At 36.7% G+C, this 20,480-nt stretch overlaps 1 protein-coding gene across 22 annotated transcripts in view; it reads right to left on the reverse strand.

Moving 5' to 3' along the window:
- The window catches only part of LOC129810289 (protein unc-79 homolog), a 28,463-nt gene extending 8,191 nt beyond the window's left edge, over window positions 1-20,272 (reverse strand). The window contains exons 1-17 of one of the 22 annotated variants that reach the window (XM_055860745.1): window positions 20,042-20,272; window positions 19,643-19,686; window positions 19,459-19,578; window positions 18,253-18,585; window positions 17,918-18,193; window positions 16,173-17,860; window positions 15,970-16,117; window positions 15,639-15,668; window positions 14,204-14,286; window positions 13,849-13,893; window positions 8,380-8,509; window positions 8,128-8,321; window positions 7,922-8,070; window positions 7,320-7,861; window positions 7,071-7,262; window positions 6,702-7,007; window positions 4,001-4,663 (exon numbers count right to left, since the gene is read on the reverse strand). In XM_055860745.1, coding sequence (XP_055716720.1) covers window positions 4,001-4,663; window positions 6,702-7,007; window positions 7,071-7,262; window positions 7,320-7,861; window positions 7,922-8,070; window positions 8,128-8,321; window positions 8,380-8,509; window positions 13,849-13,893; window positions 14,204-14,286; window positions 15,639-15,668; window positions 15,970-16,117; window positions 16,173-17,860; window positions 17,918-18,193; window positions 18,253-18,585; window positions 19,459-19,578; window positions 19,643-19,686; window positions 20,042-20,049 — 4,951 coding nt within the window. In that variant the 5' untranslated portion in view covers window positions 20,050-20,272. Of the gene's footprint in view, window positions 1-4,000; window positions 4,664-6,701; window positions 7,263-7,319; window positions 7,862-7,921; window positions 8,071-8,127; window positions 8,322-8,379; window positions 8,510-13,848; window positions 13,894-14,203; window positions 14,305-15,638; window positions 15,669-15,969; window positions 16,118-16,172; window positions 18,194-18,252; window positions 18,586-19,458; window positions 19,579-19,642; window positions 19,698-20,041 lie in introns of those variants that run through there. The other 21 variants (XM_055860683.1, XM_055860677.1, XM_055860779.1 and 18 more) reach the window with 21 other exon arrangements.
- Between the last annotated feature and the right edge of the window lie 208 nt (window positions 20,273-20,480).

The following is a 20,480-nucleotide window of genomic DNA, read 5'->3' on the forward strand; positions in this document are numbered from 1 at the left end:
ATGTGAAGAGTAGGAGAAAGCGCGCTACCTTCGGACGACTAACCAAAGCTTCGAACAATTCATTTTTCAATGTGTTTTAAATGAATTTAACCCATTTATTATTTTTAGAAAAACTATGAGTAAAATTCATGAAGTACATAGAAAAAAATGAGTTGTCCGAAGCTTGAGTTTTCAGAACAGGGGTGTGCCAGAACCGCCAGAACCGTTGAAACCGAATAAACGTCAAAATAAGTTTGTTCAGGTACCGTTTTGACCATTGACGTACAAGTTTCATTTGACGTTTGTTCTGTTTCAAACGGTTCTTGCACACCTCTGTGTCAGAAGGTGGCGCGCTTTCCCCTAAATTACGACAATTGCTGATCTAAGCGACGTTATATACAGTAGAGTCTCGCTATAGGCCATCGCTCTATAGTCCACAATTTATCGACCGTTGATATCAAATCACTGAGGTTATGTTTTTTAGTACGCGACATGCAATGTTGTCATAATTATTTTAATATTTTTGGCAAACTTTAATGAGTAGTTGTGATAATTGTGATCCATAATGAAGAGAGCAAGGACAAGTACCACAATTGCAAAGAAAGTGGAAGCCGTCGAGCAATTTCAATACTAAAAGTCGTTGATAATTTTAAAAAATGATATGGACTATAGTGCGACCCAAGTGTCAAATCTGGAACCAAATATGGACTATAGCGGAGACTCTACTGTATTCTACAAATCCAGTTTGAAACCAGGGAATTTTGCTACAAAACAAGAATTGTTTTTCTCATAAAGACTTCAGTCTTTTTGAAGTTTTGAATTTGCAATATTTTATATTACTTTCTTGTCTTATTCCTATTTATCATTTAATTTTTCAATATTTCTATTTCTGACATTTTTTTTGCATTCTTTGTCTAAAAATTGAGGGCGAGAATATAAAAGATCTGTCGGATCAGACAGTTAAAGTTTTTCTTAACTCATTTATTTGTGTGCCACAGGGAGTTCCGCTTTCAAAGAAAATCTCGGGACCGGTAAAAGACTCGCGAATGCACTCCAGTGGCACAGAAAAATTGCATACCTACAGCAGAGGTCTTTGGAATAAGTTACGAAAACGCCGTGATGCATGCAAAACATTTTCGGCGCCAATTTTTCAGTTCATAAGAAATGTATTTCTAATTTACCACGTGAAAAATATTTGCATACATTTAGGAGCATTTAAAAAATTATTTTATAAATGAGCTCCCAATAGTAGGCAATTCATATCAAATTCTTTTAATCCGTTTTCACTTAAGTTTGAACTCCCTGTAATATTCAAGTTAACTAACTTAATCTAGTGTCTCTTGGGTATTGGCTAATTCAAAATAATACAGCATGTCCACATATTTATTTATTGTCAAATTATTTTGTATTTATGAAAGTTATTTATCACTGAAATGATCCAACTTTTCCCTCCAACTTTTTCAATTACCTGATTCTTGAGAACAAAATGCGAAGTTTCCCAAGAATCATCCCAATTAGCAAGACTTGGACGGGCGACGAAAAAATCAAAATCCCAGATTTTGTTTATGGTTTGAATTAGTCAGAAAATGCTCTTTGGGGAAGTAGGGGAAAGTACTCTCTATTCGAACGTTCATGCCTTCAAATAATGTGATTTTGTTTTAGTTTTCCTAAGAGACTTACATACTGAGAAAAAAAGGGGGTGCGATTAACCTTTTTGTCCTCGTAACTTTAACACTTTTTAAGTGTAAAAATATATCAACATTTTTTAATGTTAATTTTACACCTTTTTAAGTGTAAAATTAACATGAAAAAGGATGAATTTAACCCCTATTACACCAAAAAGGGTAATATTTACACCGATATCGGATCAATAATACAGGGTAAAATTAACATTTCCGGAATGTTATTTAACTTTTTCGGATATCTCTCAGTACAACCGACACCAGGGGCGCTGTAGTCCCATAAATGTCAGAAAACATGTAAAAATCAAAATTTGTAGCAACTTTGATCAAGAATATCTCGAAAACTAAAACTGTTCTTAACAATCTTATTTATGGGTTTGATAGAGAATTTTATTAGCTACATTTTTGTTCATATACAACTTTTTGCTCAGATTATTTTTTAGCCTCGAAATAGAGGTTCAAACGAAAAATGAGCACCCAGCCAACTAGAGAAAACCCTCATTATTTCACACATTTTGACTTTTTCTTTTCAAGTTGAGGTAAATCCAGGATATTTTCATACTTTTTCTAAATTGCATAAGTTTAATAAATATATACATATTTTTTCTTTTACATCGGAAAATTTCTTAGCCCAAGATACACAGTCTCAAAGATGGCGTGACGCGCTTCATATTTCACTTGTGATTTTTGACAAAAATTTTAAAGTGCTCTATTTCGGGAAGAGGCCAAGATATTTTTTGCTATTTTTTTTTTAAATCTGACATGTAATTTTATTCTCTTTAAAGGCGTCTCCAAACTTTCCCCTATCATTGTAGGAAGCAACGTCAAAATAAAAAAAAGGCAATTTGTTTATGAAAATTGATTCTAGTGTATAGACACCATAAATCGACATACTTTTGATTTTTTTTAAATTAAAAAGTATATTATTAACATAAAAAACTACATTCCCTCAAAGAAAGAGGGTCCACTTTTTTGTTGAACTACTTAATTTTTTTTTTTGGAAATTCCCCAAAACAATTGAGTAGTTAAACTCAAAAATGGATAGACTTTTTTCAGGGAGTATAGCACCACAATAGTATTTACCAAAAGGAAAAATATTGAAACTTTTGGATTTGGTATTTAAAAGAAAAAAAAGTTCAAATTTTTTTTTTGGTAAAAACAAAAGTTTTTCACATTTTTAGTACATATACGCTATTTTTTTTTAAAATGTTTTAGACTTTGATCACTTTACTTTTCGAAAAAAATACAGTCGACTCCAATAGAGTCAACACATGTCATGTCTGCAATATTCTAAGTTATTTTTCTTGTTGAAGTTACTATTTCACTCATTCAAAATTGACTCAGATTGTTACTCGACAAAAGTAGTTTAAAAGTTTGACATTAAATTTGAAATTTTACATATTTTTACATATTTTTCACTGTGTTTGAAATTTTTAGGAATTAATACTATCAGAGTCGTACTGGACTTTTTATTTATATATTTCGAGTCTAAAACATTTTCAAAATATAGTATATGTGCCAAATATATGTTAAAGTTTTGTTTTTGACAAAAAAAAATTTTTTGGACTCTTTTTTTTAAATACCAAATCCAAAAGTTTCAATATTTTTCCTTTTGGTAAATACTACTGTGGTGCTATACTCCCTGAAAAGAAGTCTATCATTTTTGAGTTTAACTACTCAATTGTTTTGGGGAATTTCCAAAAAAAAAAAAATTAAGTAGTTCAACAAAAAAATGTTAATAATATACTTTTTAATTTAAAAAAAATCAAAAGTATGTCGATTTATGGTGTCTATACACTAGAATCAATTTTCATAAACAAATTGCCTTTTTTTTATTTTGACGTTGCTTCCTACAATGATAGGGGAAAGTTTGGAGACGCCTTTAAAGAGAATAAAATTACATGTCAGATTTAAAAAAAAAATAGCAAAAAATATCTTGGCCTCTTCCCGAAATAGAGCACTTTAAAATTTTTGTCAAAAATCACAAGTGAAATATGAAGCCAAAAAGAAACTTGAAAAGAAAAAGTCAAAATGTGTGAAATAATGAGGGTTTTCTCTTTTTCTCCCCGGGTCATATATGACCCTAAAGACGCGAAAGAGTTAAATATTAGTTATCTTATAATCAATTAGTGTTATTGATAATTATGTAGTATGTGTAAGTCTTTTAGGAAAAGTAAAAGAAATTTACATTATTCGAAGGCATGAACGTTCGAAGGGAGAGTACTTTCTCCTATGGCTTCTAATTAGTATCCATAAAATTAGGGAGATTTAAAAAACACATTATTTGCAAAGGTAAATATGATAAAAAGAGTCATTAAAATAGAAAAAAAAATGTTTACCCCGGGATCGTGCTGACACAGGAAGATCCATAATTACTGTGGCTGGAATTCTTTTGCACTGATGAAATTGAGATTCCAAGCAATTGAGCACAATCCTAATGATGTGATTGATTTGGGTGCAGAAGGGTGGTTGAGTGTACTGATACTTGTAGAGTATCACAATCACTGCCATCAACCAGTTTCTCCTCTGATGTGGTTCCAAGTACCACAGGGAATAGGTATAGGCCAGATTGGCCTGAGCCTCAGCTGTTGGTGCTGATGACCCATTCATGGGATTTGGAGCATAGAGAAGAACTTGCAGAGCAGTTGGTAAAAGGGTCCACCCCATGAGATGATTCTGATCCAGAACTTGGGGAAGATTGGCCAGGAAAACGTTGAAGACTGTGGAATTCCTTAGTCTGCCTGGGGACATCTGGAAGTTCTTCTCATGCTGACTAAATCCCAAGAGAAGGTACAAGTGCCTCAGGACAATTGACTGAGCTTTTGCCATGGGTTTATTTTCTTCGGCTGGGAAAGCTTGGTCAGATCTAGACATGAATTGCATGAGTAGAAAGACCAACAGGTGGATGGTTTCCTTATCCTGCTCCTCGAGATCGATAATCCGATGTAGACAACTGGAGAGAGTATCCTCTCCTGCTCCACCGAATGAATGGAAATGCCCATCTGTGGAGAGGAAGAAGAAGATCCAAAGTAACTACCTGTGCTCCAATGCACGTGACACCGAGTGGGAGTTTTACAAGAGGTCACTCAGCTAAGACAACATGGTTGATAATCTCTCGATAAATAACGTGTTGAGTGGTATCTGTGTCAAAAAGCGCAACTCACGTTAAATTCCGTGCTGTGTTTATCATGCAAAAAAAAAGTCTAAAAGACATCTTTCTACGGGAAGAGGAATTAGAAGAAAAGAGTCTTATACTGCAAGAAAAAAATATGCTTATTTTCAAATGGCACATAAAAGCGGATTTCTCGTTTACTTCTATTGTCTGCATTTTGAATTGTGGTTAAAGAGTTCATCACATACCGGCCCAGTTGACAGAGACACAGGTACACCTACATAGAGTCACGAAATCACACTGAGAAGAACACTCATGATGACAAAGTTCTCAGATTCGAGAAAATATGTATAGAGAGTAGAAGAAGACATCGAACTAAAAACGAGGCGGGATTCACAAAGAACATAAAAAAAAAGATCCAAAACTAAAGATGTGACTAAATAAAGAACTTATAGGGGGTGAATTTGTATACATATAGGATAATCGGAAGGGGAATTAAAGGTGGAAAAGTGGTTTTTTGAGGTATTCCCAGAGTTTTTCTATATTTAACAAAAAAGTATCTGACCCGGGGAGGCTGTAAAATTGATTTTTTAAATGGTACGAGCTAATGAAGATAATCTTCAGAGATCTTTATGGCCACAACAGTGATATTTTTTGGACGGTTGAAAATTTAACAACCATATCTCTATTATTAGCTGAGATTGCGGTGATTGATAAATTAATTTGTTAATTCATTGATCCGCTCTTTAATTTCTATAGAGGTGGATTTGATAAATTGAATATCATCCGGAAGGTGCGGTTCAATTAACGTGTATCCTTCTGAGATAAGATTAAAAGCGGCATTTTACAGTCGGCCATATTGAAAATGATCACTTTATATTTGTATTGAAACCTTTTTCATAAACTACCGGATAGGGCTATATGTTTATTACTCAAAGAAGAAAAGAAATTGTTAATCCTAAGGGGGTTAGCAAATTTATCGCTAACAGCTCACTTCGACTGCCGATCATCCAAGTGAATGATCAGTGCCAATCAGCCGATCTGTCACTCACAATTCTCTTGGTCGTCTTAGTGCTAATTTGCTTAGATTAACTTGCTAAGATGTAGTGTCATAGTTTGTTTAGATGTAGTGAAAGCACACTCAATTGGTCAAGTGATAGAGCACTCGTTCTATGATAGAAGTGTTTCGGGTTCGAATCCCCTTTAGGTCATCAAGAATTTTTCTGGCATTAAAGGTGTTAGAATTGTATCCAGTGAGCTTCATTCCATTTGATTCTACGGAGCATGGGACTAACAATACCATCCCTGTATATGAAATAATGGATGTCCCGAATCCCCCTTGAGGGAAGGCCTAACTTCCTCTATGGAGCGATGCGCCATCAATATTGTTATTATTCATAATTTGCCTCACCTCAGTTTTATAGCAAAGCAACTTAAGACTCACATTACCCGAGTTACCTACGCTCGAAGTAACTTTTGTAACGTAAAAGTTACCATTTCCTGACGTTACATTTTGAATTTGGTAAGAAAATGTTAGTTAGGAGAGCGGTGAAGAAGCGTCTTCATTGCAATGTACATTTCTAAGAAATCTAAGAAACAACAGGATTCATCTCATTCAAGGAACAATGCCTTCACTTTAAAGAATCGGTTTTCAATAAATCAAACACAGAACAGCTTCAGCATAAAAACACTGGTCCCACTTTAGAACGCGGTAAAGGAGAGTAGGAAAAGATGGGTTGTAAGTGGGTAACATAAATAGGGAAGGAAGTTGAAACAACAAGAAAGAAACACTCAAGTGTGCGACGGCACTCTGGTGTAGTAATGCGGTAGTTTGTCTGTTTTTTTTGTGGGGTATCCACGAAAGCTGGCTGGCATAGGTCGTCACTGGCCCAGATCGAGAGCTGACTACGCATGCTCTAGCCACCTACCTGGCGCCCCCGATGCTGATCCGGACGCCGGAGCGCCCGGCGCCGGAAACTGATAGACATGCTGGTGGGCGGCGGTGAGATTGGGCGTCGAGGGGGCCGTACCCGAGCCCGACTGCGAAGCGGGCGAGCTGTGGTGCGGATGGGGATGAGCGAAATGGTGGTGGTGTGAGTGAGAATGCTGTGTGGCTACTGAAGAAGTGTGACTATGATTAGTTCCCGAAAGGAGAAACTGACCCAGTCCGAAGCGTGAACTCTTCCGCTTGAGAATTGGCGCTGATATTTGCCGGTTGTACACCTTCTCCTTCTCTGTTGTGGAGGGGACTTGATTACTGAAAAACATCTTCGGGAATGGAAATGTCAGCGGAATACCCATTTTCGAGTCCTGGCGTGGGATGATGCTGGCGGGTGCTGACATTGTGCGCTTATACGGCCATTTGGGGCCAAAAGACGCACTCAGTGTCTTTGCCATACTCCCTGTTCCATCTGACTGACTTAGGGCTTCCCGGGCCTTGCTGATCTTCGATGATAGGATCTCGCTACCGTTCTCCGAATTTCGTAGATCTGCAAATTGAGCATGACAAGAAATCTTACCAAGAAATGCAACAAAGAGCTCCATACCTCTGAGATAGGAAATATCTCCGTTCTTCTCAAGGTTAACCTGAGCTTCCACGAAGAGGGTATCGAAGCGATTGAGAAAGAAGTCCCAAGCCAAAACATGCCGATCTGACAACGAATTGTGCAGCTGATATACGCTCTGGAGTACAACAGGTCGATCAACTATGAAGAGATCGAACTGCGACTCTAGGCAGAACAGCAAGCTTTTGACGGCATTGTCATGGATGGTTCCTAAATACAGAGTAGCCCTTTGAGCAACATGCACGTTGATGTCATCCATGCTGGCGATGAGATGACAGAAGGCTGTTGCAAGGGCAGTTTGAAGACCGACTTCGGATCTCAGGGGGGTTGAATCCATGAAGCGTGTAATGACCGTTACTCTTTCTACGGCTGTGAAGCGCACCCGCCAGTCGGAATCGTGGAAAGCTTCCTGCACGATGCGCCAGAAGACGTCGGATCCATGAGGAAGGGTGATGCAGTGCAGCAACAAAGGAACTCCAGACTCGCAGATATGGGAATGTTCAGCATTGCAGAGGTCCCAGAGGCTGTAACAAATCAAGAACCTGATTAGGATCAACTTCGAATAATTAGTTAACATTCCTTACTTCTTGATTATTAAGTTCTCCTGGCACCAAATGAAAAATCCCCGTTGATCTCTTGCTGCCTTGGATAAGGCATCTCCATGCAAAGCTAAGATATTTAGACACTGTAGCATGTGATAGAGGATGTCTGGTTTCTCAATATTCGGCAGCTCCTAAAAATCAAAGGTTTTCAATATAGAAGAACTGAGAAATAAGATACCGGTTTTTACTTTAAGCAACTGATGGATGTACTGAAGTTGTTGCGGTAAGGAATCTAAAGCAAATTTGAATTTTCCAACTGAAGTATGCCAGAAGTCTTCTCCATCTTCAAGTTCATCTCCTCCATCTTCTCCGTCTCCACTCCTATCACCTTCGCTACCAGGTCCAACTAGGTTCGGCTTAGCCACTTGAACGGTTGCAGTTGCTGCACAACAAAACTCAGTTAGAGGAAGCTAAAGCAACAAAAATAATTCAAAACTTACCAACGTCAGCATCTGAAAGGGTAACCGACCTCGCCACAGCCGTGACCACCTTCTCGGAGGGCATAATAGCAGCCAGGTCCAGCTGCTCCGATACTGTTTCCACCGTGGCAGTCATTATCTGAAACAACGGCTGAATTCTAAGTGCACTGGAGTGACTTTAGCGCGGGAAAGAGTAGCTGACAATTGCGCGGAAAATGTGATATACATCTATAGAACACTGATAGAGATCTTAAATTCCTTTCTCTCATCCACATTGATAAAGACAGAGAGAAATAGAGATAGAGATTGAGAGAGAGTGCCATTGTTTCTTAAAAGAGTAAAACCAAGGGATTTAATTAGGATTAACTAAATGAGATAATTCAACACAATAGAATATTTACAGCAAATTTTACAGAAACTTCCTCATGATCTGAATAGCAGAACTCCTTGGGAAGTTAAGGGAACAAGAGTAAAGAAAGAATCTAAAAAATAAAGATATAATATTGGAGGGGGAGTGGATTATTTTTCATTTGTAGTCCTTGATTTTTTAAAAATATTATCTCTGAGAAAGAATTATTTGCCTTTTTTTAAAATAACTTTTTTAAAGAGCAATATATTTTTCAATAATGAAATGGTAGAAATTTTTACATTACATCAGAACCATGTTTTTTTTTTATAAATAATTGGTTTTTCCTGACTTAGCTCCGCCCACGGATTTGGTTTACGCATTTTCAAGTGTATAACCAAGTAAAGCTAAAGTTTTGAACTGCTTATAAATAATCAAAAAATTGATACTATTTCATTATGATTTGAAAATTTCAATCTTCGGAGCAAAAATTCCTAGTAGAACTTTGTAACAAACAAGCCACGCCTCTAGAAACTTATATAAAAATTTTAATATCGTGTTGTTAAAATGAGTTAATTTAAATGAATAATTCTGAAATATGGAACACTCAATTAGAAAAAATTTTATGAGTGGTGGCCTATATTTTCGTTACATAATTTCTAGATTGAAAGTATATTATTTAAATTTTCATTTTCAACGTAGAACTAAATTAAGTTTAATTAGTTGTTTCTGATGATTTTACACATTTATTTGTAATTTAGGTCTTCTTCATTGATTGGCATGGTCTATATTATCTACTCCATATTTCCAGATTTATTATTTGTAATTTTGTATATCACTGCTCGAACTCAAAAAGAAAGCAGTTATATAATCTACTATTTTTCAACTTTTGACAAGGCTAGAGGCCGAACGGCAAGAGATATCGACTTCCGGTCTTCGACGACCCCACCATAAGTTAACATTATCTAGGACAGTGTGTTTTTCTTTCACCCAACCCCTCTCCTTCCCCTCCGAAACCATGTTTTTTTGGTTTATTTCGAAAACGGCTTATACGATTTCTTTCATTTTCGAATACGTTTTAGAGGTAGTTAAAGCGCATATTTGGTCCTAGGACACCTATGTCTGAAAACCATTTCGATATCGAATTTTCGAAGATCAAAGTTTAACCACTTTGGAAAGTCTTTCTATCGATTTGCTTAAATTTGGATTTTTTGAAAATTTGGATTTGCTGAAATTTGGATTTCAGGTTATGAACCGGTTATGAACCGATACGTAATTTTTGTACGAACATCTATTAGGTGAGATTCTTAACAATCTCACCTACTATAATCCTAACAAAATTTCATGTCGTCCGATCGACCTCAAACTTGGCCAAAATGTGTTTCGCCACTTCCTGATCACGAATATATATGTGGCTATTTTACGTTCCCGGCCGGCCGGCTGGCCGGCCGCTCTTTGGCGCTTAATAGCTCCTAAACTAAAAAAGATATCGACTTGCGGTTTTCGGCAAAGGTTATATATCGGGTGAAAATTGCAACTTGGTGCATAGACCCCCCACCCCCCACCCCTCCTTCCGCCATTTTGAAGACCCCCCTTTTTTTGTTTTCTTAATAGCTCCGCCCCTATGGCATTCAGCGGACTCAAATTTTAGTATGTTATAGCTGGGTCTTAGAGCTTTCCATCAATACCAAACTTAAGGTCCCCCGACCCCCCTGACCCGAGCTATAAGGGTCCAAAAAAAATTTCTTAAAATGGCCATAACTCCGGTTCTAATTGTCAGAATTTAAAAAGTGAGGGCTTTTTGGAAAGCTCTCGTGAAATGCCACTTCTCCTTCTAACATCGCAAGTTCATAAAACCACCGCTAGGGGCGCTTTTTTTAAAAAGAAAATTTTTAAATCTTAAAAGTTAAATAACTCAAAAATTCCATTGTGCATCGGGCTGAAAATTTAGTATGTTGTAGCCGTTGATTATACCTATCAAACAAAAAAAACCTTAAGTCGATCCATAACCCCTGACCCGAGCTATAAGGGGTCAAAGTTCGAACATTGACCGGCCTCTATCTCCGGTTCTAATTAACATAGCGACCTAAATTTTACCTTTTTGGTTTCGTCTCGATGAGCACTTTCAGATGGAAGTTCAAAAAGTCACCACAGGTGGCGCTGTGATAGCGTCAAAATTCATCGAAATTCAAAGTCACTTTTCTCAAAAACGGCATTGTGCAAGTTAATGAAATTTTAGTATGTTGTAGTCCAGTCTAGGACGTTTCCAAAATGGTGCGTATGTGCGCTGTGGTTTCAATAGAACCGGAGATATGAGGGGTCAAAGTTCACGAAATTCAAAAAATCATATCTCCGGTTCTAAATGACCGATTTTGATGAATGAGGGCTTAATCGAAAGATCTCACCAAATGCTACAACTTTCTAGAATATTTGAACTTCGTGGGACCAACACCAGGGGCGCCACAGTCGAAAAACCAATTTCAATATCACATAACCTCAATTATCTCGACTGTCGCTGAACCGATTTTGATGATTACTTCAACATAATTGTAGAGCACATTTGTCTCTACATTTCGTCCATACATCATTTTCCGCTCAGACTACGCTATCACTCCGATTTTGTCGTTTAAGTGTGAAAAAATGGATTTTTCCCATAATAACGCTTTGAAATCACTCAGATGCCAATTTGACTGCCTCTACTCCACCAAGACACTTAAAATAGGGGTTTAAATGGAAAGTCCCACAAAATACAACAATTCTTTGATTTAGTTGAAGTTCAACAAATGAACACTTGGGGCACTCTGGATGAAAAAAACGAGTTAAGAAACAAAAAACCTCGCTTATCTTGGCTTCTGAGTAATCGATGAGTTCAAGTTCTACGGCAAAATTATAGAGAACATTCTGGTCTACATTTCACCCATATATCACTTTTGTGCCAGTTCATCCAAATCCTTGACATTTTGGTTCAAATACAAAACTTGTATAATTTCACGAATTTGATTCAAGATAACTGAATGGCGCCTCCCTACTTCAGCATCAAATCGAATTTGCATGCACTCCGAGTTAGCTCACGTTAAGAATCTCACCTACATAAGCCGGTTAGGATTATCTGCCCCTTTTATTACTCTTAAAATTATTTTGTCGCATCTTTCGAGTGATTTACAAATCGATTTAAATCGGTTGAGAACCGATAAACGATAAATGATGCGAAAGTACTTTTGAGGGATAGCATCTAAGTCACGAGTTCGAGCACTTCGCAGAGCCTGGGACATTTTTCCACCCCTTTTTTATTTTAAAAATTATACAAGGGGTGTGATAATCTTTTTTAATTATTGTAATTTTCGGATTGATATAAGTAGGGGGAATTTTCACACACTGTCTTGAATTATACTGAGAAAAAAAGAGGTTGCGATTAACTTTTTTTCCTCATAAGTTTAACACTTTTTAGGTGTAAAAATATATCAACATTTTTAAATGTTAATTTTACACCTTTTTAAAGGTAAAATTAACATGAAAAAGGATAACTTTAACCCCCAATACACCTAAAAAGGGTAATATTTACACCGATTTCGGATCAATACTGCAGGGTAAAATTAACATTTCCGGAATACTTTTTCGGATTTCTCTCAGTGTACATATAATAAGACACATTTAAAATTTCTACATTAGTTCTTGAAAGAAACATAAATTTAAATTATTTGTGAGTGGAACTTGTTCAGAAGTTGAAATGCAGTTTTTATGAAAAACACTAAATTTTAGACATGTTTTGCAGAGTTTTCTTTCTCTGATTGTTTGCATTAAGATTATTATGACCAACGCGCAATAATGCCCAGCGCATAATGATTAGCGTACAATAACTTTAGTTTGTAAACATGTTTTCAAAATTGTCTATGAGAGTGAAAAAGATGATTAGATCTAGATTTCACTCGCTCTCATTGAAATGTCAAAAATATGTTTTCAAAATAAAAGCTATTGTGCATTGGGCTTTAATGCAAGGTCATACATATACAGATGTAAACAAAAACGCAATCTCCTAAAATATTTTAGAGCCAAAGTGTTTCCTGATTAGCCAATCAGACAACTTTATTGCATTAAATTATTTTATGGAATATTTAGTTATACATGAGGTAAATTCTTTAGTAAACTTATAATTACATATAACTATGTAAAATTGTTATGTCAATATTCTTATTCTGAAATAATTGTTTTACCGCAATCATCTTGTTTAAGAGATGTGTGGTCATAAAATTTCCCAAGGAGTCCATCTTACTATGAGGTGTTTTATAGAGTGTTTTATCAGATAATTTTCACAGTGTTGAGTCTATTGAGTCTATTAATTAAAATGTTAAATATCTCTGAATCTATTGCATAATTATCATCTTGTCTAATTGATGTTAATGAAGTTCACAGAGGAGACTAGAGAAAGAAGAGAGAACTAAAAGTGTATACAGAACAAAAGGGGTTTAAAATAACTCAAAAGAGAAAATGAGAACTAAGGTGGATATTTCTTGTAACATCGAATAGATAGGACTGATAGATAAACACACATACAAGATACTTTGGGACAAACATCCATTTGTATGATTTAGCACACGGTTTTTATCGTATTTTTGCAAGTTTTCTGGTGAAGTGTTTAAAACAAGATTTGAATGAGCTATTGTGGCTCTGTTTTTATTTTTAAAAAAATGGTAGAAAATGACACACTAAAGCACAAGAATATGGAGGTAATTTTCACAAATGAATCTCTGATTTTCTAAATTTTTTATTTTGATTTTAGGAGAGCTATTTTTTGGAGCAAACTGATTAAAAATTGTGTTTTAGTAAGCAAACAATTAAATATTAGAAAACTAAGTGACATATCCACATATTTACACAGCCAATTTATCAATTGAAAAGAAGATTTCAATTGATTTAAATATATTTATATATATTTAAATTTCTTTTGCAATGATAGTGATATCTGTGCCTAATTTTGTATTATACTATTTGTATATATATATTTTTAATATTCTTTAACTTCTTGGTCAATATGGTCACTTTCACTAAAGAGAGTATAAAGTATACAGTTATATATAAAAAAACATAGGGAAGACAGCAAGAGATATGTTTATTGTTACAACATTGATAATTGTTGGACAAAGTACCTCGTCTGTGGCATGAATAAAGCGCGCAATGTCTTGTTCACGTCCCTGTGGTGGGAAAAAACAAATTGAGAAAGAAAGTATAGCTAAAAAATTACCACTTAAAACACAAAAAATTTGGGAGAAAAATTAAAAGTGAAACAAGAAAGAGTCCCTGAAATTAATCACTAATTACGCGCCATTTTGGGAAGTTTTTCTGTTTTATTTTATTAATTTTATTTATCATTTGGCTTTAAGAAAGTCTCTACTGTTAAAGTTTTGTTTATATTGAGTTCTTTTCGGAAACTATGAGGGTGTTGAAAAAAAATAACAGGGGACGAATAGAATTAGATTTGAGACACTTAAGAACGATACATACAGAGCACACGTTGGGCATGGAGACCAGGACCCCTCCGATTGAGTGTGGCTCTGGCGGCTGTGGCAGGACAACTGGTACTGGACCTAGAAAACACAAACCCCCTTTAAAAGGGTTCACTGGCATTGGTCAGAAGGTCACTTTCTTGGATGGGAACTGTGAATGGGATCTATAACTCGCAAGCAAAATTTTTAATATTTACTCAAAATGTTGATTTGTAATAATTTTTCAAAAAGTTTGTCAAATGTATAGTGTTAATTAAATGCAATGGAGCCCACTGAAATCAATTTGAACTTTGAACACATTTAACGCCAGTTAATTTACAGGGAGTTCCGCTATCAAAAAAATTCTCAGGACCGAAAAAAGCTCGTGGATTAATTCTAGTGACATAGAAAAATTGCATACCCACAAGAGAGGTTTTTGGAATAAGTTACGGAAACGTTGTGATGTATGCAAAACATTTTCAGCGCCAATTTTTCAGCCTATTTTCAGCCTATTTTCAGCGCTAACGGTTCATAAGAAATGCATTTAAAATTTACCCCGTAAAACATTTAGGGGTATTTCAAAAATTATTTTACAAAGAGCTCCCAATTGTAGGCAATTCATATCTAATTCATTCAATCCGTTTTCACTTAAGCCGAAACTCCTTGTATTGTGACTCGAATAGGACTTGAACCTGAGGCACTTGCTTCATAGCGTTTTACCTTGAAATCCTTTGAGTACCCTTAAGAGATTAATTTTTCTGCGAAGAACCCTTATTCCCCTCAAACTTCGAAAAACAGATGTCATTCTAGGCGACGCCTCGTCAGGGTACATCGTCCACTAGCAAAGAAATTTTGAACTATCAATTTCTATTAGGCCGATTTTATTAAATCTCACAATTTAAAATTTAAAAACGGCTATTAATGTTAAGCCACACCCATGGTTAAAATAGACCACACCCCTTAAAAAAAACTTGCAAAATGATATCCCTGACAAACCTTTAAAAAAATATTGTTGCATGTCCAGATATTTATTTATAAAATTTATTTTAAATGTTTAAGTATTTTTTCTAATTATTTGTCAAAGTGCTTTTTAAGGAGTTATAGGCCCCAAGAGTGTCCTCCGTTAAAGTGTTTTAATGTTTCTGATAGTGTCTTTTTGTGAGTGTTTAAGCCAATTTTCAAATGTTTCCGAGTTTTTTTCTGAATAAAGTGTTGCCCAATTGTTATTGATTTTGATGTGAAATGTGTTTTGGGATATCATCCAAGAAAGTAGACATACATAAGAAAGCCACAGTTTGCGTGTCACGTGAAAAAATATTTACATGAGACACACACATTGATCCACAAAATAGAGTTAAGTTTGTAAGAAAAGAGGCAATAAGTGTTACGAAAAAACAGCAAGAGACGACAATGAACAGATAAGACAACATTTTGTTTGTGAATTGAGGAATCACCTGCCATAATAACTAACTTGCCAGGATCATCTGGAATAGAGAGGAACTATTTGTTACGTTTAAACTTCTATTTAGGACTTTGTTTTCTTCAACACCCAGAGGAACACTTTAGTTCAAGAGATAGAGGAATAACTAAAGTTGTTGTGTTTGGAAGGAGAGGAAAGAAGAGAAAGTGCAGCTGCAGGAAGTTGAAGATCACTGGAGAGAATTGAAAGATTAGTTGCAACACTAGACACTTTGTTATCGATAGATGAATTAGAGTAGAGTGTAGAGTGCAGACAGATAGATAGATAGTAATGGTTTGTTTTGGAGGAGACACCCATAGAAATACCTGAAAAACCACCTAAAGGTCCGAGAGGAATTGGCAAAGGTGCCATGGAGAGCGAAACGTCCCGGTCCCTTCCTTTGGCTTCCTTCTCAGTCTCAGGAGGACTCTTCCTGGCTGACCTTTCGTCATCAAAGATCTCTTCAATTGGTGGCTGAAAAAAGAATCAAATGTAATAATCTGTCACCTAAAGGCTTAGAGATGCTTACGTCAGGAGGCCTTGTAGGATTCATAGGTGCCATGAATTGAACGAGCTTTGTAGAAAGTTGATGCCACATTACAGAAGCTTCACAGTACCCACATTCAGCTATCTTCAAGCCACAAGTGTGACTGCCCATTCCGACCTTAGCAGCTGTAACCATGCACTTTAGTAGTCTACAGACGTTCTCACAGACACTAGTATGGATTCCCATGTGTTGTTCAATATCCTGCAACTCCATCTGCTTCAGCAAGATGTCCAACATCAGGATGCAACAAGTTAGGTTGTTCTCAGCATCTGTGGCGAATTCCGTTGTCTTTGCTTGAGGAGCATCTTCATCAGAAATTGCTGAGGTGTTCCCGTCTGAATCATCCTCAACCACCGGTGAAATCGACGATCTCCTTGGAGCCTGCTCTTTCTTCTCAATTGGTTTCCCATCCTTTCTCTCCTTCTCCTTCATGTCATGATGAGCTCCCTGTTTCATAATCCTAACACCATCTCCGAACATTGCAAAGAGTTGCGGAAGCGGAATCAAGATTTCAAGTTTCGTCAGGATCTGCAGCCAATGCAGAGCTTGTTGCTGAACTTTCGACGTAGTTTTTTCGAAACGAATCGTTACGAAGTTGTACATTGTCTTTGCATCAAATCCCAGGGGAGACATATCAGGATCTAGAATTTTACTTAGAACTATTTTGAGTTCAGGTAATTCCTTCTCTGGCACATCATTCGTGATGGCTTCCATCCAATGAGGCATCACAAAATCCCAGATCTCTGAAGTGATGACTTCGTACGGAACCAGGCAGATCAGACGTTGCAGACCTTCCTTGAGATGCGAAGTTCGAGAAGCTAAAGTGTCCCAATGGCCTCCGACTCTTGAATATTCCGGGGGATGTGGCAGTAGACAAGCGATGAAGTCCTTGTAGTGACTTTCGCAGATGTCTTTGAGCCATCCGCAGACATGTTCAATTTTGAGTTTCTCTAGTGGACTTTCAAGCTGACTTTCAGTGGAGTAAGCTGTTACATGGAACCAGTGGAACAACATGGAGAGTAGACGTCCTAAAATCTCCACAGGAGTGTCTTGAGTAGGAGTACATCTTCCCACAAGCAACCAAATCCCGTATCTTCCTAACTGTTGACGCTCCTCCAAACTGATGTTGTCTTGTGGAGCATTTGAAACCGATGGTTTTGTGGAATCTACGGTTGAGTCTTTTCCAGGTTCGAAGTTCTGAGGCTTTGATTCTCGCAGTAAGCTTACCACAGACTCTACCATATAAGTTTGCATTTCGGCATCCATGTGCCAAGCTACAGGTAAACTTTGATGAACGACGTGATCACCACCTCTTCTACTATTGTGACGATTCCCATGACACTGAAGACAGTACCTTATAGGATGATTCCCATTGTAACTGGCACATTCAGTTGAGAAGCAAATGGATACGGCTGACTTATCTGTAGATCTGCAATTTTTGTTTTCGCAAACCATTGAAACCTGTTGCATCGGATGCAGAATGTCCACAAAGGTCTGATCTGGATGCTCTCGGTGGATATCGTTGGCACATTCAATGCAAAGATAGAGAGGTGGAGGACTCTCGGGAGCGTAAATGATGCTGATGTTGTGATTATAGCAAACTTTTACTGCTTCAGCATTGCCAGCATTTGGACAGGATTCTCTTTGGCAAACAAAAGGAACCAAGTCATCTGAAAGGATATTTTGAATAAGAAACGTAAATTTAAAGCATAAGTTAAAAATCTTACTGGTAAATTTGCAAAGTAACCCTCGTCGATCGAAGAGGTTTGTGTTGAAGGCCGGCCAGTAGTAGAAAAGCAGCTTAGCAGCTGAGGACCTAGAAGCTGCCGTTCCATATGCAATAACGCAAAGTAGATCCTTGACAACGTTGTGCTTTAGCGTCATTAAGCATTCTAGCAATTGACAATGATGTCCTGGATTTGAAGAATACTGGAATACCAGCATTATTACAGCAGAGACTGATTGACAAGCTTGGCATTCTTGGTCCTCAACGCTTTGCCGAGCTATTAAAGAAAAAATGTTAAGATGTATACATCTGGAATATTATTTTTCATAAACTTACTAATAGTGAATGGAAGGATATAAAAACATAGCGAATTTATGATATCCTGGTGAAGAGACGGCGGTAGAACTGAGATGCACGATGCCGTCAAGTAAGGAAGGTTGTCAATGAGATCCCTATCCAGAAAGGGTAAGATGCAACCCAGGCACTGAAGTACCGCTTTGCCGAACATCACTAAGCCGTACTGGATGTTGGATGCCACATCGAGGAGCATGTTGAGGGCATTGTACAGATTCCCGTATTCGAGGTTGGGGTAGGCGGACATGCGCGCTTGGTCCTGAGTTGGGTCTTTAATCATCTGGTACGGAGAGCTTGGCACATCTTTCAGAAGAGCTGCCGGTATCAAGTGCGCAGAAATGAGATAACAGTCGGTATTTGGGGCATTAAATTATTGATTTAGGGGATGATAACTCTCGGATTCATTGTTGTAGGAAAATTGTCTGAAAAGTTAGTGTCAAGTTGCGTATGATTTTGCTTCAACAGATGCCGAAAATTAAATTCTATTTCGATTTTATTATTGTTCAGGATTATTGAAAATTACTAATTATTAAAAATAATGATTAACAATTTCTTTATATAGGATAAGTGTGCCAAATTTCGGCATAGTTGCATGCAAGCGCCAAAGTCTCAAGTTTGAAATGTAATATATTTAATAGAAATTGATTTGTTTCATTCCTTCTACTTAAGGAGTGTTGCTTAGAACCTTGTAGACAGTTTATCGTCTTTATTTACTTTAAAATCATTCTTAATACAATTTAAAATGAATAAAAATGTAGACATAGCTTTGGTGTCCTATTTCGGTCACCTTCATTCTCATAGTTCCTTGCCCTTCGGGAATTCTTCAAATGTCTTTTTCACGTCATCTTGTTTGTCGAAGCTATTTTTTTTGTTATTCTTTTGCATTGTATAATCTCCTGAGTATGTAAAAACTAAAAATTTATGAAAATTCGAGGAACAAAAAAGGTGGCCGGAATTGCAAGCTTGCCGGAATTTGGTACACTTACCCTATTCTTTTGAGAATCAATAAAATATTCTATAAAAATTAAATTAGAAAATATTCTCTATTTTTTATCTTTGTAGAATATTAATAAGTCATCAACTTATTTTAAGCTATTTTAAATTAAGTTTGGATGAAAAGTAAAATTTAAAAAATGTCACGTAGTTATCAACCCCTTGCGCTTTTGCAAAAGCTCAAAGGAAACTTACTGAGTAGGGTCTGGGAGAAGTACTTGATATTGTTGGCTATGTCCACTCCGGATGGGAGCGGTATTATGTTATGCAGAAGTCTTAGATGATAATCGTAGAGACATCTGAGCTTGGCTTGATCTGCAAATATACCCAAAAATGATTTTCAGTCCCCAAAGCTCAAACAAAAAGCTCAAGAACTCACAAGCAGCCGCTCTTGTGCCCATATTGATGAGTTGTACCCGAAAACTGCCCGTCATTGGAGTAACAGAAAAACCATTAGATCAGTTTTTGCATAGCATCAAAAGCTCTGGACAAGCTAAAAGCTCAAAATTGTTCTACTCGCAAACACTACAAAGGTTTTTTTTTTTCAATTTTGGTAAAATTTTCACAGCTTCAAGATGGCGGCCGCTAAAAATTTCTACATTTTTTTCAGTTCCAAATTTTTGCATAAAAACTACGAATACAGAATAATTGCATTAATAAAATTGGGTGAAAAAGGTTTAAAGATAGAGCATAAAATTGGGCATTCACTATTAAAAAGGGTGGAAGGTGCAGAAAAAAACTTGTAGAAAATTCCTTTTTGGGGGTTTCTACCACTCACTTTTCCATGGTTGACGCCCTGTTTTTTTTTAGTTTTTGGCAAATGGATTTTATTTGGCTAGAAATTGAAGCTTTTTTGGCAAAATTTCACACTCACTTCACCAACTTTGTGGTTCCAGGAGGGTTTTGCAGTATTTTGGGGATGGAATTTTAGGGATGACTCTCTAAAAGCTCAATTTTCTGGGAGCTTTGAAAAATGTCGACGTCTAATGGTGGAGAAAATGGGTCAACTGAAGCAAGTTTCTGCACAGAATCAAGATAATTTACCAACACATTCTTGCAAATTGGATAAGAAATAATCAATATTTGGGAGCTTGGGGGATGAGGTGAACAGCTGACTGTATAGAGCTTATCGGTGTGATGTAAACAGAAGCACACAGGCAAGCTTTATCCCAGGGTTGCTCCACGTGAATATGACGTTCTTAGGTTAGCTTTCGATG

The sequence above is a fragment of the Phlebotomus papatasi genome, chromosome 1, assembly GCF_024763615.1.
Source record: "Phlebotomus papatasi isolate M1 chromosome 1, Ppap_2.1, whole genome shotgun sequence".
NCBI lineage: Eukaryota > Metazoa > Arthropoda > Insecta > Diptera > Psychodidae > Phlebotomus > Phlebotomus papatasi.